This window comes from Ptychodera flava, chromosome 13 (genome assembly GCF_041260155.1).
Source record: "Ptychodera flava strain L36383 chromosome 13, AS_Pfla_20210202, whole genome shotgun sequence".
In the NCBI taxonomy this organism is placed as follows: Eukaryota; Metazoa; Hemichordata; class Enteropneusta; family Ptychoderidae; genus Ptychodera; species Ptychodera flava.
The window spans coordinates 33834290-33856289 of record NC_091940.1 but is presented as its reverse complement, the minus strand read 5'-3'; the positions used below and the strand labels follow the sequence as shown (position 1 = coordinate 33856289).

The 22000-nt window shown below is 35.8% G+C and overlaps 1 protein-coding gene across 1 annotated transcript; it reads left to right on the top strand.

The window, feature by feature from the left end:
• Positions 1-10829: 10829 nt before the first annotated feature.
• Positions 10830-17842, top strand: LOC139148582 (histamine N-methyltransferase-like). Its single transcript, XM_070720067.1, has 3 exons — positions 10830-10926; positions 14953-15294; positions 17493-17842. Exons 1-3 carry the CDS (start codon positions 10830-10832, stop codon positions 17840-17842), a joined length of 789 nt encoding a protein of 262 aa, XP_070576168.1.
• Positions 17843-22000: the final 4158 nt, after the last annotated feature.

Genomic DNA, 22000 nt, shown 5'->3' with positions numbered 1-22000 from the left:
ATAATTTCCAACGAGGACATCTGTATACTTTTTTCCTTCATGACCTTGAAGTCAATTACTTATATTTACAACTCTCTAGAAATTCAATTAGTCACCAGTGGAAACTCCAGCAGTATTAATTTTAAGACTTTTCACGACCTTCACTGCCATGCTGAATTTATACTGTGGACTTTGTACAACTTCAAGCCTGCAAGCCAAAGGACTGTTCATTCATCTGACTGTTTGACACCACTCTGACAGTGGAGTTTTGTGCCGTCCCAGCTGCGATAAGTAGCCTGTAAACTTTTACAGTTTGTATTCGATCCCTTGACTTAGCGATTAGTTTTATTTTTTGTAATAAATTCCATTGTAAAGGAAATTGCTGAGTATATAATGTTGTGTCAGTGCAGTAAGGTCGTAACTGCAACTTTCAAAATTTACCATGTACCCCAGAAAATAAATTAATACTGGAACCCATGATCTGAATGCAAAACATGTTCTGAATATTGACTAATGGATCTACACAAAGACTTTACTTCGCTTTAATTGAAACCAACATAACACCTTATTTCAAATCATTTTCAGTAAACGAATGATATTTTGCCAAAATGTCAGTTACGACTTCCTTGCTCTGACGCCATATAATATATATATATATATATATATATATATATATATATATATATATATATATATATATATATATATATATATATATATATATATATATATATTATATTATATTTAAGCAATGTCCCACACACAGAATCAGAGAATCAGCGGTATACTACGAGATTTTGACGAGTTCATATATGTGCATAAGCGATGGCGAGAGTTTGCATGAACTGTACTTGTAGAAATCGATTAGTATACCCGTTGCTGAGGTAATTGCTAGTATATCATAACATCAAATCCAAATTTAGGGGAGAAAAGTCAAAAATATTTATTTCTTTAGCTGACAGATTTCTGTCTATTCTGTCTGTGCTACATTGCGAAAATAGAACGGTTATTTTCACGTCTCGATCAGTCAGATCGCAGTATTTGCGTTATTGATGTAATGGTATCATATATTCCATAATTTGCCACAGGATTGCCGCTTCAATTCACAATTGTTTTATTTCCTGAAATATAATCGCACTGAACATCAAACCACCATTTGCCAGCACCTTTTTTTTAAAATTCTATGTTATTAACATAACACTCATAAATAAATTATATTGTTAGCAGACTAATTTTTCCACTCGGAACACTTTTTTGTCATAAATGTTGCCTCCTATGCCCCTGCACCAACATTTTCATTGGTGGAACCTTAATGCGTAAATCCTTAACATTGATACTCGTCTATAGAATCTTCGAATATTAATAAATGTTAAATTTTACACACCAAAGTAATATTTATCTGTGATAAAAATTGCCACTATCGTATTCAAGAAGACATGTTCTTCAATAATGGCCCATTTATGATCTTAAAAACAAAAATTGCAGGAAGGATAAAATGTGATGTTTTTTGCATTAATTTCGGGTTATTCCATACCAGCCTGTACCTGAGCCATTTCATTGAATTCAATTTTAACATACGACCCATAAATTATTACATTGTTAACTGATGACTCTTTGTTGTAGCCTAACGGCTTGAAACAAAATCGTTCAAAATAATCAGAAGTTTTTGTATATTATTATACATATTTCCCTTACAAAGTGTAAAGTGTGTTATACAATGTAAAACACTTCAAAGCCAGTAATAAAAAACTCTTCACAATATATGCTCTTACGCCATATTACATGCGTTTTCCTCAGCTCAGAAAACTTACTACATTCCATTCCGCTCAAAGCTGCAACATACCCTCCCCATGTTACAATTACCTAAAGAATTACATGTATAACATTCAGTGAAGATGTAACCATTAAAAGTTTAAGTCTTAAACATGGAGTACATTCTTAACAATTTTATTTCGGCTTTCCTAATCTGCTAGTTTGGTTACAAATCCTACTCGTGTGGTTTTGAAATAGCGTTGTTTTAACACATAATAGCAATCATCCGCTAATCCCATTCAACGTTGATACACTAGTTAAATTTTAATCCATATACGTTAATTGTCAGAGTAAAGAAAACCAATTCTAAAACGTCACGCACATTCACACAATCATGTGTGCCCAATTCTACGTGGCTCCATGATGTGGGGACGATGGCGGGCACCTTTTTGTTCACAACACTGAACTAATCCAGTTATGGCCTGCAAAGCATACTGATTCAGACTAATATGAGGCCATTTCTCTTCCTAAAATAACTGTCACACGATTTGAAGAAATTTGAGACAATTGGATCTTTATATATTTCAAATTTTCCAAAAGTGTTGGGTGCTCTATAGCTGAATGTTGCAATATTATCAATTACTCACAAAAACAAGTGCATTGTACTTAATTTAGAGAAAAGCAGGTTACTTTACATTTGCAGATTGAACTGACATTAGTTCACTATCCAATTATGCCAAATCAGTTCAAATCGTGTTCTTTGTAATCTTGATTAATGATAACATTAAAAATAATAATACTTACCATGTGTATAAAAACGAAAACACAATGGAATTTGGGGTGATCTGCAGACCTTAGGCCAATAAAAACCAATTATATTACCATGACCTGCCTGTCGCATTTTGATTGGTCGAGCTGAACCATGTGACTGGCCACAAATACAAAGTAATGGTCTGTTTACATGCCCGTGAATATGAATAATAAGTTTAAGAACTCAAAGTATCGTAACTTTACAGCTCAAACGTAAATCACAATCAATCACAAAATAAAATGGAGCACTTGTGGGCCAAGTTGAGATACTTTTTTCTGAAAATATCTCCGGATTTGCCAATATTTTACAGCGCGCGTGACAGTGCGTCGCGTATTGCTTAGTTCTGGGGCCCAGTTGTTGTTCGCTCCAAATATTTTCACAAATTTTGACGGTTTTCTCCGGTTTGTTGATAATATAATGGAAATAACAGACTCCGATCTGACCATTAACGTTTATTTATGGGCGCGGGCTCGAGGAAAGCCGAATAAACGGGCTCGGCAAGCCTCGCCCGTTAATTTTTGGCTTTCCTCTCGCCCTTGCCCATAAATAAACGTTAATGGTCAGCGCGTCGCCCGTTATTTCTATAAGAACATGTAATACATAGACAAGTTAAAAAAGGACACCAAAACTAACACTACAACTCGTTTAAAAGTCGAACAGCTGTTGGATAAGAACTATTTTTAATTGGTTTATGTCCTGATGGATCTATATCCGGTGCCTGACGGTAACAAATCAAATAATGTATGTGCTGGATGAGTAACGTCTGTAATAATAAAATTTGATTTTCTAATGGCGCGGGTCTTAAAAAGCAACTCAAACGACTGAAGGTCATCACCGATTATTTTAGATGCTGTCTTAACAATCCGATTAAGTTTGGTGCGATTCTTTTCAGTAGTACCACTAAACCAAACCGTAATCGAAATAATAAGGACACTCTCGACAACAGCCCGGTAGAATTTCTTTAGTATAATTTTGTTAACACCGAACCTTTTCAGAGGGTGAAGGAAATAGAGGCGTTGTTGTGCTTTTTTGACACAAAAAAGCTAATTATTTAATTGTTTTTAGGCGAAGTATGAGCAAATTAAAGTTTAAATCCCTCAACATCGAAGGCCATACGCTGAAATACAATGACTCTTCGTAGCGAATGTACCGAAGAAATATGGTACCATCATATGAAAAGCTGTATACGGACATTATGTCATCTGCGCTGTCTGTAGTCACATCTCAGTGGCACACTATTTGAAAGTCTGAATATTCTTCATAGCCTATTGCAAAGATATTTTGTGTTTAGATAATAGACGAGACTGAACACGTGATTGGTATTCTAAAACATGTTGAACCAGCCAGAATATATTCGAACGTCTACGAAAGTTGACATGTCACGTTTGAGTGAGCACTTAATGAATTAACTGCATTACAATAAGTTGAGAAAAAGTTCCCTTTTTTTCTTTATGCTTAAAAGTGGTTAGCACAAGGAATAAAATATTCTTATTTCTTGAAGAAAACGGTGCGAAATGCGTTTCGATATTCAGAACTTAGAGCATTGTAGATTATTGGGTTGACAGAGGACTTTATTTCCAGACAGTAGGTAGCTACGTTCATCACGATAAATGATGTACAATCATTCGATAGCCACCTGTTTGGGTGTTCGTTGTTCACAAGGATGTCGAGTGTCTGGAATATGAAAGGCAGCATGCAGAAGAAGTGTACAGCCGTGGTAATGAGACATAGCATGATGATATCCTTATCACGGCCCCTCCATGAGCTTGTAGTGCCACGGTTGTGTCGGGTTCTGTTTATTTTCCTTGCGATCTTTCTGAGTCCGCACATGATCAAATTGTAGAAGACTACTGTCACGACCAACGAAGCCAAAAGGACTATCATGAAAACCATCGGCCCGATTGTGCGGTGGCGAAAAGCAACGCATTGTAAGACCGTCTCTGCGGACAGGAGAAAGCTACAGACCCATATCGCACTGATGATCGTCACGACGACCCTTGGTCGATGCAGAATCCCCCGCTTGTATAGCATCGGCCGACACATGGCCATGTACCTGTGGAAGGCTAGTTCTGTAATGGTGAGCAGCGATGCGAATTGTACGATGCGATTAATAGCAACGGCAACACACAGAGCGTACCTGTCCGTTCGGAGAGGGCACAGTTGTTTGTCGAGGCAGGAGCAAAACCACGACGACCAATGTGTGATTAAGTGCAACATATCGGCGACAGCTACATTAACTAGGTAGGCGTTCGTCACCGTTCGCATGAATCGCACGCGGGCGACGACAATCATGAAAGTTAAATTGATTGGTATTCCGAAACTGGTTATGGTCAAACCAACTACCGCCTGTGAGCGTTCGCTTATGCACGGAGGAGTAACATTGTTGAAGTCCCTGCTATCGGAGACGGAGTACGAAGAGTTGGGCGACACGGTTAGATTATTATAAATTGCAGTCTCCCAAGAATCCATGTTCCTGGTCGGACAGTCTCAGTCAGGAAGGGAATACGGCTGGTGCACGTTTGAACAGTACCAGCGTCGTGAACAGGCTAGCTGACACCGTGAACTATGGGTAAATCATCAGCTAATTTGCATGCTTTGCGGAAAACGCCAAATAACAATATTTCGTAAACGCCAAGTGACGATCATCATAGATTTTTCATCGACATGGTTATCACAGAATTGAACAGAATCAACTAATTTGTAAAATGTCCGTGTTTCTACCCCTGTACGCATTTTAGTGAGTTTTACTTCCGTCTTAATTTCAATACTTGTTTTCAAATGGTCACAGCTTGTAATTGTTGAATACATTGTATGTCACTGCAATAATGTTAATTTCTGAATTGATATGGCAAAGATGGTGGTGTTGATTACGTAATCGATTAACCCTTGTTAAATAAAGCAACAATTTATCCCGGCACGTGTACAAACGAATGAGTAGGGCGTTGTGAAACAGTCGATCTTTGGTTTCCGGAATTTATATCTAACATGTACAACAATCATGATTCCGAAGATGTCGCAGAGATAGCATTGCTCAAAGACAATTATCCGAGCCGTACAGCGGGCTATGAATAAATGATTACCCATAACTGATATCAGATGTTAATATTACACTATAACAATGTTTTTTCTCTGTTTTGTTTTCATTATGGGATTACCTTTTGAAGAGAGCAAAGACTTCTTTTATTTGAAAAGACCTTCATATTTAATTGCTGTATAAAGCACCTAGGGATGTACCTTTAGCTTAGCACATGTTAAAAAACGTGCAGAATGACTATGCGCTTTTCATTGTGAAATTTTCACATTCCCCGGATGACATCTTTCATGCAAATGTGGAGAGATATTACAGAGACAAGTACACTGTGCCTGTTTCCTTCGGTTTGAACTAGTTTTACTTGAAAACGACGATAAAATAGTACGTGAGATAATCCTTACAGAAGCCGTACTTTCCTCTTAAGAGACAAAACACACCTGCTACAAAGACACACAGCAGTCATCAGAAAGACATGTACGACATGCCTAGAATACACTTCAATTTGAACTCGGAAGTATACAAATGGTTTGAAATAAATATATGTCAGTCGATAAATCAATCAATCAATCAGTCAATCAATCGGTCTAACGATTGATTGATCGATCAAGCAATCAGTCAAGCAACCAGTCACTCAATCAATCAGAGCAATCCAAATTTGCGTGAAATGTTGCACGTACTGTTGTCAAGTATGTGTTACTGGAGTGTGCTGTTCTCCCTACATCAAGTATATCAATTGCCTATACCAGATTATTCTAAAGCTAACTCAATGTGTTGTTCTGAGCGAACAGGGGGTCAATATAGTGTTGTAAAGAAACGTTGTCCCAGTTCCACCGGGACCATCAAGAAAGAAGAGAAACGATATAATACACCAGAGGTATCAATGGCTTGTATAGCAACATTGTAAACTAGCGCCTCGGAATGTTTGAACGATGATTCGATAAGACTTGCAACTACTGCCTGAGCTAAAATAGAAATCGACCAATCAAAATAACTTTGCGAAGCCAGTGCACGTAATAAGCCTTTCACAATCACAGTGAATTTATTCAAAATTAAATTACACAATAACTGTTAAGACTTGCACTTGAAGACGTGAATACCACAGAAGACAATAAATAATGTGTATGACAATGAATGGGCTGTACGTTGTGGGGTATTTTTTTCACTTGTGCATGTGTGAGATTGAAACAGAAGTACAAAACGCTACAGAGACGCAAAAGTTTGCTAAAACGGACGTGCATAAACGTGTATATTTCATACAAACCACGCCAGAGAGTGGCAACTTGTATGGATAGGCTATATCCGACAGTGCTTTTTCAAATGTATCGAAATTGTTATTTTTCATCGGCACCCTGGCCCATAGACGATTTTCGCCAGTACCACTATTTGCTAAAAATATGAAGGTACTACACGTGAAACTCACTCTGGACTCGTCTCTTGTCGATGGTCTATGGTTGGATGCGTCATATAATCCGCTTCTACTGTCTGTGGTCATAGCCTACGATGACAGTACAACCTAACAGGTCTGCGCATGCATAATGACGATAGTAGTGTATAGCAGTGCAGCCGCCTCATTTAAATATAACCAGCCTATATTGGCCACCGGCTTGATTGTACTCACACTAATGATGACATGAGTAAAACATACTCTGTTGGTTTTTGAGAAGAAAATTTTTATAGATCAAATTGAATTTTATCGAAACCAAATATGGTGGCCAAGGTCGTGTGGCTGCTCGTTATGTTATTGACAAATATCAGTTGCCGTTGTGCAAACATTCTACACGAGAGATTGGCAATAGATTTGCCCGTGGTTATTGAACAGAAGCAATTTTTTTTGTTTAAACATAGCATAGTCTACAAACCAAGTTATCAGAATGTTTCAAACGACAACCCTAACAAACTCACAATGTATCAAATCTCCCCTTTTGAGTTGCTATAATTTTACAATCCTCCTCGAAGGGATTGGACAGAAATTACGGGTGAGTCGCAATTTTTTTGCGCAAGTATTTTTGAAGGGTCATAAAATTTCACGCATGTCTTTCTGGTAGAGTCGTCATTTTTGCATTACTATTAGAAGGCAAAATGTTGCCGATATAGTCACTGTGCTTCGTTCTAAAATATGAAATCATAATACATGCGAGTCTATTAGGCAAACTATTGATATTTTCCAATTAAAAACAAGCTATATCTGCACATTTAAATATGTTCGATAATTCATCAAGACATGTAAATGTACTTTCTCGAAATGGCAGGTAAAAAGTGCATGTGTGTATAAAAACAATGTGATATTTGGATTTCATTGATAAGGTTGATTCACCATAAATGGTAGTCTATGAGAAAACTATGAGTAATATTTTTTAATATAAAACTATCAATATCTATATATTTATCGACATTTGATAATCGACATAAAGCTACTTGATCTGAATAGGATGCTTACAGCTCGCATGTGTACAAATATTTTGATTTTAGAATTTTAAAGAAAATGTTCATTTACTATGCATAGGAGCCCTTATTAAACATTAGGTAAAGTACCACCTGTGGCGGTGATGAAAATGGGTCCCCGGGACGATAATTATAGGGCATCGTCACTCTTAGGATCGTTCACCGTGACCGTGATTATTCAAAGCATTACTCCTTAGCAAAGTGTGGCCCTAAGCTGTTCACCCCAGTTCCATGTAAACAGTCTCGCAATCATCATTGATAACATTCAATTTGATTTAGGTCAAAAGTATCAAAAAGCGTTTGACACTGCCTTTGGCGGCCTTCTGCCCAAGCTGATACGCTTTATCTGAGTGACCTGTGTTTGTCCGTACCATGACCGTGCAATACTAAAAAAAGATGCATTATCTTTTACTTTTTGTGTCAAATTCGGCCGTTTCAATAATCATACAAGACATTGAGTAAAACATTCCCCCATGGCCAGTTACTACAAGGCTACATACCCGTGGTATTCCACACGTGACAAACGTATAGTGCTCGGAGTTTACAATGTTTCAATAATTTTTCATGATTTTTTGACCGTGTGTCACAGCCTGATAGTAGTTATGTGACTGATTCGAAAAGTGTGGCATGTAAGCAAAGGTTTTTCACTTACCTCACCTATGATGGGGCGCCATTTGATTGTATGCAAATGAAATGTGAGGACCTTTAACGCAGCCTGCCATCTTGTCTGTTGTAGGTGAGTGATTTTCTGCTCTGTGCAATCTACAGTTAAATGATGTTTTATTTGGTGTATCCAGTGTTATGAACATGGTTTACCAGTGAGTTATAATTAAGCATTTATCTTTATATGAATGTGCTTTCTTGAGAATTATGACCAATCAGTGCATGCGTTTGGAGACACTTCAAAAAAAATTGTTATCGTCCACTGAGTCATGCATGTTATCTTCATAGACAATTAGTTGAATTATGATGCAAAGCTTTTGTCCTACCTATGCGACAATCTTTTAAACCTAGCCTGCCATCTTGTGTGTTGTAGGATTTTTGTCAAGTTTAACGTTGCAACTAAAAAAGCAGAGCCAACTTTTCCGCAAATTTGAACTCTCGTGTAGTCTATGTACTCAAACAAGCCACCTGCCGACACGCTTTTTTCAATGCAGTACCAATACTGATAAGCGAGCTACAATTTATTCTTGTAACTGCTGTACAAAATATTAATCTGAGGCTTATTTTTCGCTCAGATGACTTTGAACAGACTGAACTGTCCGAGTTATTCTCCGAGCACTGTACTGGTAGGATGCCTTGGATACAATTTACCTTTGAATACATTAACAGAATAAATCAGTCTTTTCTGGCGCATGCGTATATTCTTTCGACAATATTAATAGTCTGCTTTATTTACACCTTGACAGGAAGGTTAAGTTGGCGGGGGAGTGGCAGGTGCCCTAGCTCAAATCGATCACTCCAGTTTTCTCGAATACAAGTTCTCACCGTAAAGGCTCCAATCACCACTTACGGTAAATTGTGTCCTCTTTTACAAATTTTCATTCAACCAACCACCTCAGATGGTTTGATCCAACTTCATACTGATAAGTAAACACCTAAACCAAATTTCAGTCACTAAAATCTACCTCTCTGGTGATCAGGCGAATGCCTGCAGCTGAAGCTCGAGTGATCGGTACCAAACATGCTTGATTTGTTCTCACCCTTATATAGATACTATATATATATATATATATATATATATATATATATATATATATATATATATATATATATATATATATATATATACACAAAATGTATATATGTATTTATACCTTTGATGATATCAAAAAGCCTGGGAAACTTAATCTAATGTCGATGACAAGAACACATCATCTTCAACATGTCAAAAAAGCCTCTCACCAAGTCTCAACAACAGCTGCTGGAAAAAGGACTAAAATTCGTCCCAGCGAAGCAAAAGGTGGATATATCGACCCTAATTAGGGAAAAATCAGAGAATGGGAACGGAAAATGAGATGGAGAGAATTCTTCCTACACACAGACGAAGAATCTATGGATACAGAGGTAGAGACAAAAAACTAGCGAAAACAGAAAAAATACACACCAGCCCCGCAAGACTGAGACAAATGGCTCGATGCATACATCGAGTGTGTACGTAATGACATCATCAAAGGCATAAACAAAGACCCTCATCTCAATCTTAGTAAGGAAGAACAAAGGCACTGATACAACTGATGGAAGAAGACGACATCGTAATTTGACCAGCAGACAAAGGCTCGGGAATTGTGATTATGGATACAGATGAAAACCAGAAACAAGTAGAAACAGAACTGGACAATAACACCACATACCAACGCGTAAACAAAGACAGAAGCAAGATCACAGAAAGGAAAGTAAACAACCTACTAGAAAAAATGTATAGAAACGGCCACATCGACAAGGAAACACGAAATTACATAAGAGTGAAAAACACCAATCCGGGAAAGGTGAAAGCAAACCCAAAATGCACAAACCAGGTCACCCAATAAGAACCATAATCAGCGGAATAGGACACGCAACAGAAACCCTCGCAGAATTTGCGGAACAGGAGCTAGAAGAAAATGTCACGCAACTTAACAGCTACATAAGAGATACGCCCCACTTCCTAAGGAGGGTCCAGGAAGAAGTACAACAACCACTTCCTGAAGGGGCCATCATCTTCTGTATGGATGTCCGCGCATTATATCCAAGCGTACCCAGAAAAGAGGGCATGATAGCCTGTAAACAGGCATTAGACAGAAGAAAACAGCAATACCCCAAACTGAAGATATAATGGAAGCCATTGACACAGTAATTGACATCAATCATTTTGAATTCGCCGGGCAACACTACATTCAAACTGAAGGCACAGCTATCGGCTCAAAACTAGGTATGAACTATGTCTGCACATATATGGGCACGTAGGAAAACGACTTGCTATGCAAATGTACAAAGAAGCCCCTACACTGGTTTAGATATGTCGACGATGTATGGGGAATTTGTACACACTCTGAACAAGAACTAATAGATTTCGGCAAACAAGCAAACTCAATTCATCCAAATATCAAAATCGAACTCCGCTATTCAACTGAAACACTGGAATTTCTCAACGTAAATACAAGTATCCAAAACGGACGAATAAGTACCAGCGTCTATAGCAATCAAACAGACAAACATCTCTATCTACACGCGAATCGGACCATCACAAAATTGTGAAAAAATCTATACCGTACGGCCTGGCAACTTTCGCAAGAACAATATGCACACACACTGAAGACTACAAGGACCAGAGAGACCTTATAAAATACCACATGAAAAAGAGGGGATACAAAATCAGACACATAGAACAACAACTGAAAAAAGTCGACCAGATCAACAGACAAGATCTGCTCTACAGACAAGAAGACAACACCAATAGACGACACAATGAAAGAGTTATTTTCCCGCTCACATACACCAATGCACTTCCAAATGTATCGCAAATCTTGAGAAAACATCTGAACATACTTCACAAATCCGAAAGATGCAAATCAGCGTTCCCGCAACCACCAATGATTGCATGGAAAAAAGGACAAAACCTCGAATCGATACTGATCCACAAGAAAGTACGCCAGACTATTCACAAACAAAAGCCAGGATCATACCAATGCCAAGCTACAAGATGCGCTATCTGCAAACACATGAAAACAACATCTACTTTCCGAGGACCAAATGACACCAGCTTCAAAATTACAGGACACATAAATTGCAAATCAACAAGCGTGATATATGGAATATATTGTGAACAATGCAGACACATAGTGTACGTGGGCGAAACTGGAGACACAATATACACTCGCATGCAAAATCACCTATCTACAATACGCGCAAAAAACAAACAAGATCCGGTACCAGTTCATTACAATTCACCAAATCACCATATAGCCGACTTCAAAATATTGGACTTGAAAAAACATGAGACAATAAGTCATATAGACTAACACTTGAAACTTTCTTGATAAAACAACTAAACACCCATGGAAATAATGGTATCAACCGAAGACAATAGACCATTTGGATCATGTGACATCACATGACAGGACAGCAGAGTAATGAAATGGACAGGGCCTACTGAAGCAGCCCAGCAAAGACTGGGCGAAACGTCTTGGCCAGGAACATCTTCCGATTTACTACCATAGACAAAAAACTGCCAAATATATATATATAACACAATTGGAAATATTTTGGGTTTATAGGATTTTGAAAAGTTTGTCAAAAATTATTGAAAAATAAGGCACCAGACCATAATTTGTTGCTACAGATTGAGGTAAATTTCTTAATTTTGTTCAATCTACTTGGCAACAAAGTTAAGTTAACTGCTTTTTACTAAATTTAGTCAAATTTGCTTTTTTTGCAAATGTAAATACATTGAAATAAACAAAAAATTTGCAAACTGTACTTATCATAAAATTCTGCAGAATGTTTTGAATCTTACAAATTTTGATCCTTTACCTGTTTTTGATATATCACAGTTGTCAAATTGCGATTTCGAACAGTTATAACCACTACTTTGTTTGACTGCTGATAGTACATTGTAAACTCTGCTATTTTGCTAAACTGTCATTTTCATTGTGTGGTAGATGTTTAGGAAACTAAGGTATTTCATACTTTTGAAGTTAGTACCTCAATAAAGCAAAGTAAAATAGTTAAAATTGTATTTTTTATTCTATCTACTTAAAAATACAAGGAGTTCAAGTAGCTGGTAAAATATTTGTATTAAAAAGATATTTTGAAATTGAAAAGTTGAAAATGTCTAAAAATTGTTCATGACAACACTACCTTATATTTTCAAGGCCACCTTGAACATGACCCTCTATTTTTCAAGGCCACCTCTGACATGACCCTCTATTTTTCAAGGCCACATTGGACATGACCCTCTATTTTTCAGGGCCACCTTGGACATGACCCTCTATTTTTCAGGGCACCTTGGACATGACCTCTATTTTTGTCAGGGCAACTTGGACGACCATTGGACCTGACCACAGGGTCCGGCGAGCAATATTCGTCTAGGAATTATGAATATGATCAATAAATGTCTTGTATTAAACTTTTTTTTTATACAAGCACTTACCTGTGTCTAGTGTGTGCCTATTACTTACCCTAGCTATCTGAGGACAGTATTTCAAAGAAAACAGTCTATATCTGTTAATTGCCCTCCCTAATCCCCTTCATTAATTTGTTCTGCAATCGCCAACGCGGGGGCTTATCGCCCTGACAAATACCTCGTTAGCAGGACATGACCCTCTTTTTTCTCAAAATACCAAAACTTGGGGAATGACAAAACAATAATGACAATTTCAAAGAAAACAATAGGATCTGTCATTTTGAAATGGTAGAAATCTATTTATTGTGCAAATTTATCAAAAGTGTCGGGTACCCTATAGCTGAAAGTTACAATATTGCAGATTACCCTTAAAAGCATGTGAATTGCAAAAACAGAAGAGTAGATGAGCTTAAATTTACTGAATGAACCCATATTACTACACACACACACACACACACACACACACCACACACATATATATATATATATATATATATATATATATATATATATATATATATATATATACATATATTATGACTTTTTACTTGAATTATTTGTCATTATATACTTATATATATTATGACTTCTTACTTGAATTAATTTGTCATTATCTCTCTCTCTCTCTCTCTCTCTCTCTCTCTCTCTCTCTCTCTCTCTCTCTCTCTCTCTCTTATGCGACTAGAGTATCATGGCAAAACAGGTGGAGGTTTTATATCCCTATCGAAAAGAATACTTCAAAAGATATCAGACTTTGCAGAAATATGGTTGCAACCCTCTGGACGAACAGCGACTTAAAAGTATCAAGGAAATATTTGCAAACTTCGAATTCAGGTTTTACAACTCTAAAGACTCGGATTCTGTCTTTCAAGTTCTTGCCATTGGAACATCTAACGGTGGGTACTTGAAACGCATTAGCCAAAACAATTGATGAGGGGTTGAAAGACTGTAACGGCCAGCTTATTCTCATTTATGAAAACAAAGCTATTGTTTTGGCTTGTATGAGAATATCACTGTGGGTCCCCTGACCATCTCATGAAAATGCCCAATCTTGACAATATAAATGCCAAAACGTGCATATTCCGATAGATCAGGTTATTACATAATATTCCGATGACACTTTTCAATACATGCACATGCTATACTGAAACAGTAATCGCATTGCCTGAGTACTTTTGAAATAAATATTATTTTGTTTTATACCTTCGAATACATATGTGCTTACATTCAGAGTTTCATGTAACTTATACTCAGAAAGTGCTTTCCTTGTATTTAAAAATGAGACTTTACAACCCCTGAGACCTTATGTATTTGAATTTGTAGAAATAGTCAAATGGCAGCTTTGAAGGTATAAAACAAAATAATATTTATTTCAAAGTCTTGGTATTTATTAAAATTAACTCATTTGCTAAGCTTTTTATAATTGCTTTCTTTAGTTTAAGTGAATTATATCATTTTTATTTATTTTTTCATGGAAACGAGCGTGGTGAACCCCATTTTTTATTTCATTTTTGGCACTTGCACAACTTCCAAGAATATTTGTGCAAAGTTTCAAGAAAATGAAACCACAACTTAATTTTGACGTAATTCGTAGTACTTCACCTTAATGCATTTATCTATTTATTAATTTATTGTTTATTTATTCAAATATACAGAAAACTATTTTGAATATGCGAAGATAATGCAATCATCAAATAGGTTGTTTCGTATCGTCAGTACGATACGGTCCAAATATTAATCAATTAAGTGTTATAAAGCTGTTTAAAATTGTGAAATGATACCAACTATGACACACGCATAAAATGCTTTCTTTTAACGATCTCTCGCCTTCAGGAGTCAGCGACATTCCAATAATTGATGTACTGATAAACAGATTCCAACGGATAGACTACACCGTTGTTGAACCTGATGAAGTTGAAATCAGTCGCTTTAAGGAGTTGGTTGCGTCTTATCATGAAAATGGCAAATGGAATGCAGTTGATTTTAAGTTCAACATGGTGACTATAGAACAATATCTTCAAAGATTGGAGGACAATGTGGCAGCTGAGACCACAAAGTTTGATGTAATACACACTCAGCATTGTGCGTATCATTTTCAAAACCCTGAAATCGTTTTTGAAAAGCTATATTGGTTACTCAAGGAAAATGGAATGCTATTTAACGTAATGGATTTCGGTAAGTTCTTGTATCAATTAATCTTTTTACCGTTTTTGGGTTCCTGTGTAACTTAGAAGATGCCAGTTTGAGCCGAAAGATCAGAGCAACTAACTTAGTTACCACCAAATTCGACGTAGAGATCTATACGGCAAGAGAAGAAGACGATTTTTGTATATATCTCCTCTTGGCCGGCCACACCTCGACTGATATTAATGAAAATCGTAATATCTCGCATTGGAAGCGGTAGATCGTGTCTTCAGACCGATTCCTTCAAATAAGTTCAGATTGTGTCATCATGGTCTCGCCTATGCTAGATGATACTGTACAGCTCAAATATTACGGACAGAAAACAATTTGATATTCGCGTTGCATTTCAAAATAAATCGACACCTCCGAATGATAGTACCATATTTGCAGAGATGAGGGATCATGATCAATTGCCAGTTTTAATGACTCCTTTTAGGACACCAGCCTTACTTGAATGTTTGAAACCTGTGAGTGAAACAATAGACCCTATTCATTGACAGGTTTCACAGAAAGAACCTTGTCCTCCTGCTAGCCGTACCAGTTATGATACTGCAGGTCCACCCACACATTCGTCCTCTCCTGAAACTTGATACAAATAGCTAAAGTGATTGGGAGATACAAACTATAACGATAGTTAGTCCGGTACCCTAAACACTGTCTTATGGGAGTGAGGCATGAAAATTTGTTCATTTTGCATAATGAATGGATTTCAGTATATAGCATCTATATTAAAAGTAAATTTACTAATTGTGATTGAACGTCTAATATGTATTGCTCGTTCCCAGTAACTCTGCCGAACATTTGGCGAGCATGGCATATTTGTCTGTCGTGAATAATTTCAATGAGTGTAATGATTTTGGAATACACACATCTTCTGCATACAGACCGGTGTGCCCTCTAAGCCTTTTTTAGATTCCTGACTCATGAAAATAGTGATCGAGAAAAAAATAAGCAAATTTTCAAGTTGTCTCAAACTACTTTTGCAATCTTGTTAGTTACTAACTGACCACTTGAACTCATTTAATCAAACTGGCCATTGTATTAAAATAAAATGGATTTTGTACTTAATTATGGCTGGGATATCAATTTGTGATGTAGATTGGATATTTTATTATTTTCTCTAAAATAGACTGATGAATTTCTTTAATTTTCCCCAAAAGTATTGAAGTTTCCTTCAAAATATGATAGAACAATTCACTCAGTAAACATGCAAAGTAGTCCCGGGCCGAAATCAGATTTTCATACTTAATGTAGGCATTGTTGATGAGGAGATTAAATTATCAATCTCATCAGGAAGTTGGTGTTTGCTGTCTCCTGAGCTGTGATGTTTAGAGTATACACAGGAAGGGCTTAGGTGCTGATAAAAAAGTGGAGTTTGCTGTCTCTATTTTCTATGGGTGGTTGCGACATGATTATCGGTGTGTATCATATGCATATTTAATGATTTATGTTATAAAGCCCCATTTCGAAGGTGTATACACTAAATTTCTTAATTTTTGTGAGGTACATTGTCATATTTATATTAAATTGTGTAATTGTGTAGCAGTTTGAGGACTGTGACCTATAGCGATTGCATGTGTAATTAAGTTGTGCAATTCGTCCATTTGTGAAACTTTATGCGCTGAGTTCAATTGGACTTCTGAGGTACACTACTTATGTTTAGCGTTACTTCTGCTGACTGTTCGATGGTCTTGGTAAAGTGATTGCTATCTTATTTGCTTATTAAACAAATTTCAGAAAATAGCCACTGTGTCAAAATCGTGTGTTCTGAATTTAGGAACATTGATAGTAAATATATTCGATTATGCTTAAAGTTTTAATTGGCGTGAAGTAGATCAAAACTGAATAAAGATTATTTGACCGGACTTTTGACGTAAATTGTCGTAATTAGTAACTGATGACGTTGCACACTAATCATTGGCCATTTACACCTTTAAAAATCTTTAAATTAGGTTAGATATCAAACCCAAGTACACTGACTCTGACAGGACTTCTTAGGTACATTGTCATATTCTGCTAAAGACTTGATTTGGCGTGGCGAATTGATAAATGTTCGTTTGAAAGTTTTATGATACTTTGAAATTTGGGTTACCTATCAACACCTAAGCAACTGTCATTCAGTTGATAAAATTATGAACTTTTCATACGATGACTACTGAAGTTTTACTTTACTTGCTATCTAATCTCAGGTGCATGGGATGACTTGGCTGTAAAGATTCAGCAAATGTATAACATGCCTGAGATGAAAAGCTATAGTGCAGCTACCTTGAGAGAAATTATGAAAAGTCGACTTCCAGAAGCATACCTTCGCACCATCCTTTGCAGAAATATAAAGGTCAACGAATGCTTCAAGGAAGATTCGGAGGAAGGAAATGAAATGATCGACTTCCTTGTCCAGCTTCTGGATTTTCGGAAAACCGCATTAGAGGAAAATGTGAATGAAGTAGAGGAATTTCTGAAGAAAAGTTGTCTCCATTCCGGTAGAGATATGATATTTCCGGCAAACGAGGAAGCAACAGTGTTCGTAAAAAGTAAATAAGTGTTCAGATCAAAGTCATATGTATATTCTATAAGAATCAACTGGCACGGTTTAGACCAGTTAGAGTTACAAATATCCAGCTGACATAATTTTTTTCCATTAAGAAGGATATCTTATTTACCGATTACAATAGCTGCTATCACATTTTATTGAAGTTGAATAAGATACAGATCAATTGCGCTTCGCGTATTAAGTGTCAACTAATGCAATAATTGAAATATCACTTCTTGAAGCTTCTCTGCATGTTTGTTTGAAGAAAAATGCATCCTTAATCTTAACAGTTGATCAGAAAAGCTACGAGATAATAAATTGTATGGTCATAACGAAATAATGTTACCTCAAAACATTAATTCTGACTAAATCGTTATTTGTCGACAGTTGAATATAAAATTAAATGTGATGAAAAAGTTCATTGTTTCTGTCACTTGTAGCAGTTTGATAAAAAAATATATATATACAAACACACACACACACACACACACACACACACACACACACATATATATATATATATATATATATATATATATATATATATATATATATATATATATATATATATATACATATACATATATATAATAACGCAAAATTACTTCAAGTACAAAGTAATGTAAGTAATCGTAAAAACTTGAAGTAATTTTGTGTTATTATATATATCGCTTTGCTGTAGCATCGAGCACAGTGACTGTAATTTCCAACGAGGACATCTGTATACTTCGATGTATATATACATATATATATATATATATATATATATATATATATATATATATATATATATATATATATATATATATATATATATATATATATATACTTCGATATATTATATATATATATATAATATATATATATATATATATATAAAGATTACTTCAAGTACAAAGTAATGAAATCTATTGCTTAAGTTTCATGCATCTTGCAATCCTCAGATAGAGTGAAAGGATTACTAGCTCGACACTCTTACATATATGATTGGGACGAACTATATATATAATATATATATATATATATATATATTATATATATATATATATATATATATATATATATATATATATATATATATATATATATATATATATAAGAAACTTGGGTTGAAACACACTACCACACCTGGTTGTTAGGTTCCAAACGTTTTTATTATACCTCAAGCACAACGTTTCACTCTAAATTTAGAGCTTCTTTATATATATATATATATATATATATATATATATATATATATATATATATATATATATATATATATATATATATATATATATATATATATATATATGTATATATATATATATATATATATATATATATATATATATATATATATATATAATATATATATATATATATATATATATATATATATATATATATACTTACTGTTCAACATCTGAGCCATTCAGACAGGTAGGAGCTCCTGTATTTGTATCATACTGTAACTTATCTACTCTAACAGGTAACTTTTCTTACGAAAAATGCCATGTGATTTTCACTCTGTGTTGAAACTATTAGCTCTGCAGCACCTGAGAAAGTCCTACTTTGAGGACGAACCGTTGAGCACATACAATGAACTATTTGAACCAGCAGATTAATACGTGAGTTTAATGCATCTAACTTTTAGATTTAGCTTTTCACTTTTGTGATGTACGACCTATTTGAACAATTTCTGAAGGACGAACTAAGTTTAGTCTATTCTTAAAGAGGCACTCCCTTTTGGTAACATTTTTAAAGCATATTTTTGTAATGCATGAAACTTACGTAATAGATGTTATCAAGTTGCGAGATGCATGAAACTTATAAGTAAGAGTACTAGAAGTAAATTGCTTTAAGGAGACACTCTCCACTTATTACATTTTTATCATGTTATGGATAAAATTTGTTTTACGCCGACATTGGTATCTCTCAAAACTTATTAAGTTACTGATGAAAGAATGCTACGTAAAAAGAGTTCGCACATTGACATACAGTAAATTCGGTTCTGTTCAGGCTGTTCTTCTTTATCAACTGCAGTAATTTTTGTCACAGGTAATTTATGCCGATTTAGTCATGTACGAGTTGTTTGATCAATTTCTGAAGGCTGATCCCATTTTATTGGGCAAGTTCAAAATTTACAGGTAGGTAATCCGTTCACAAAGTGTTCGTCGAAGTCACATGTTTATCCTACATATTATAATGCATCCATTTATTTATAGTACAAGACTGTGAACTCTCCAGCGATTTGTTCGTCGTTGTAATACTTACATGTCGACGATCATATGTTTGTTCAATATGATGATTTCAGGTAGTAGTTTAATCATCCTTTGGTTCGGCTAATTTAGTATACTCTTTGCTCAAAAGATTCCAACTCTAAAAGTTACTTGCTCAGCTAAGCTAGACCGAAAGAACCGTCGCTAGAGGGCGTTCTTTACTCTCTCCCTGAGAGGTGCACGGAGAGCATAGCGAGCGTTATCGAGCGACGGATCTCTCAGCCTAAGTCTTGGAGTGCTTGTGAACGTGAAAAGGCTGTTGTTTCGACTTATTTTGAAAATTGGCAGACGGACGCAGAACGAAAGAGACAAAGAAAGGTACAGAGACGCAAGCAGAAGGAAAGACGAACAAAGGGAAGACACGTTGAAAGACAAACCCCTGACCTGCAGTGGACAGATGTAGATACTAGAGAGACAGACAGAGAGACAGGCTGACAAACAGAGACACTAAGACCAGATATGTGACAGGGATTGAAACCTTGACCTTCTTCTATGAGCGTTTTTGTTTACTTTTGTCTTAAGGAATTTCAAGAATCGATTCAAGCTAATATACGTTTTGCTGTATTATTTTGAAATTAAACAAAGCTTTTTCTCGAGACACATTCTTTCGGCACACGATGGTGGTATTTACTTATAACACTGGTATTTCTAGTAATAACGCGATTCTAACCTATTTACAGGGTCAAAAACTGAAAGGATTTCTGAAGTATTGAATTAACTGGAGTCAGACAGCTACAGTATTGCATTGCATCATACCTAGACAACATTTTTGTGCGTGTTTGTCAACGAAAACAAAGAATTTGGGCTCTAAGATAAGCGTCTAGACCATAATAATATATTTGTAAAATTAAATATCGCATTTGTCTCCTATTCCAGCTAAAAATATAGTTTGTAAGAGAAGGGAAAACTACACTATAAAGTGTTTTTCTGCGAACTCCATCGAGCATGAAATACATACAGAATACCTTATTTCTGTATGGAAATGATCAGCACCGACGTTGTCACATTATATATGAAAAACAGGGAACATTTCTATTGTTTTATACAATTCTTTTTAATGTTGTTATCTTTGTTCAAGGCAATACCAGCGATCACAGCCCACATAAAAACGGACACAGAGTTTTGCTCTCTTCAACAAGCTTGCAACATTCGGTGGTTTTCTTATTGATTAGTCACTCCAAGCAATAGTTAGTAGCCGAGCGAGAATGAAAACATGACCAACTATTTTTATGAGTTCTGTGTTGAAATGCTCTGTTAAGTTTGATAATATGCATTGCAATAATGTAGATACTGAATGCAAAACGTAATTGCATAAAGACTGCGTCTTTTAAAGACAGCTTTTTTACCACTCCCGGAAGGCCTTTCTCATCCGGTGTGTGTGTGTGTGTGTTAAAACATTTCTAAACCAATGTTTTCAAGTTCTTAGGAAATTCTTAGTTTTATGATAGGCATAGCACAAGACACGTATGCCTACTGAACACAAAGGAAAATTGCGCAGCACCATTGCGCCTCGAACTTTGGAAGACGGGTTTTGTGGGGGCGCTCAAAACCCACGACAATTTTCATGTCTTCTGTTTGCGTGAGCAAATGTAGCATGTAAAGTCTTCGCAATTTTCTGTTTGCAAAAATGTAATGTTAAATTTTCCGCAGGGAGTTAACATAGATTTTAACGGCAATTTGGAATTTCAATAATCGGGGTTTTTTTGGCGTTTTTTCCTCTTTACGTAAAAATTTACAGTAACACCCCTGATATTTATTCTCGAAAAAGGATAGTTAAACGTTCACCCACAGACAAATAGTATAGACAGACTGGAAACGCTGCATGCCTTTTTTTCCATTGTCGTCTCGGTAGACTATTGGTTTTTCATATTAAAATGAGCTTCAAAGGTGTTAAACTTTTTGGAGG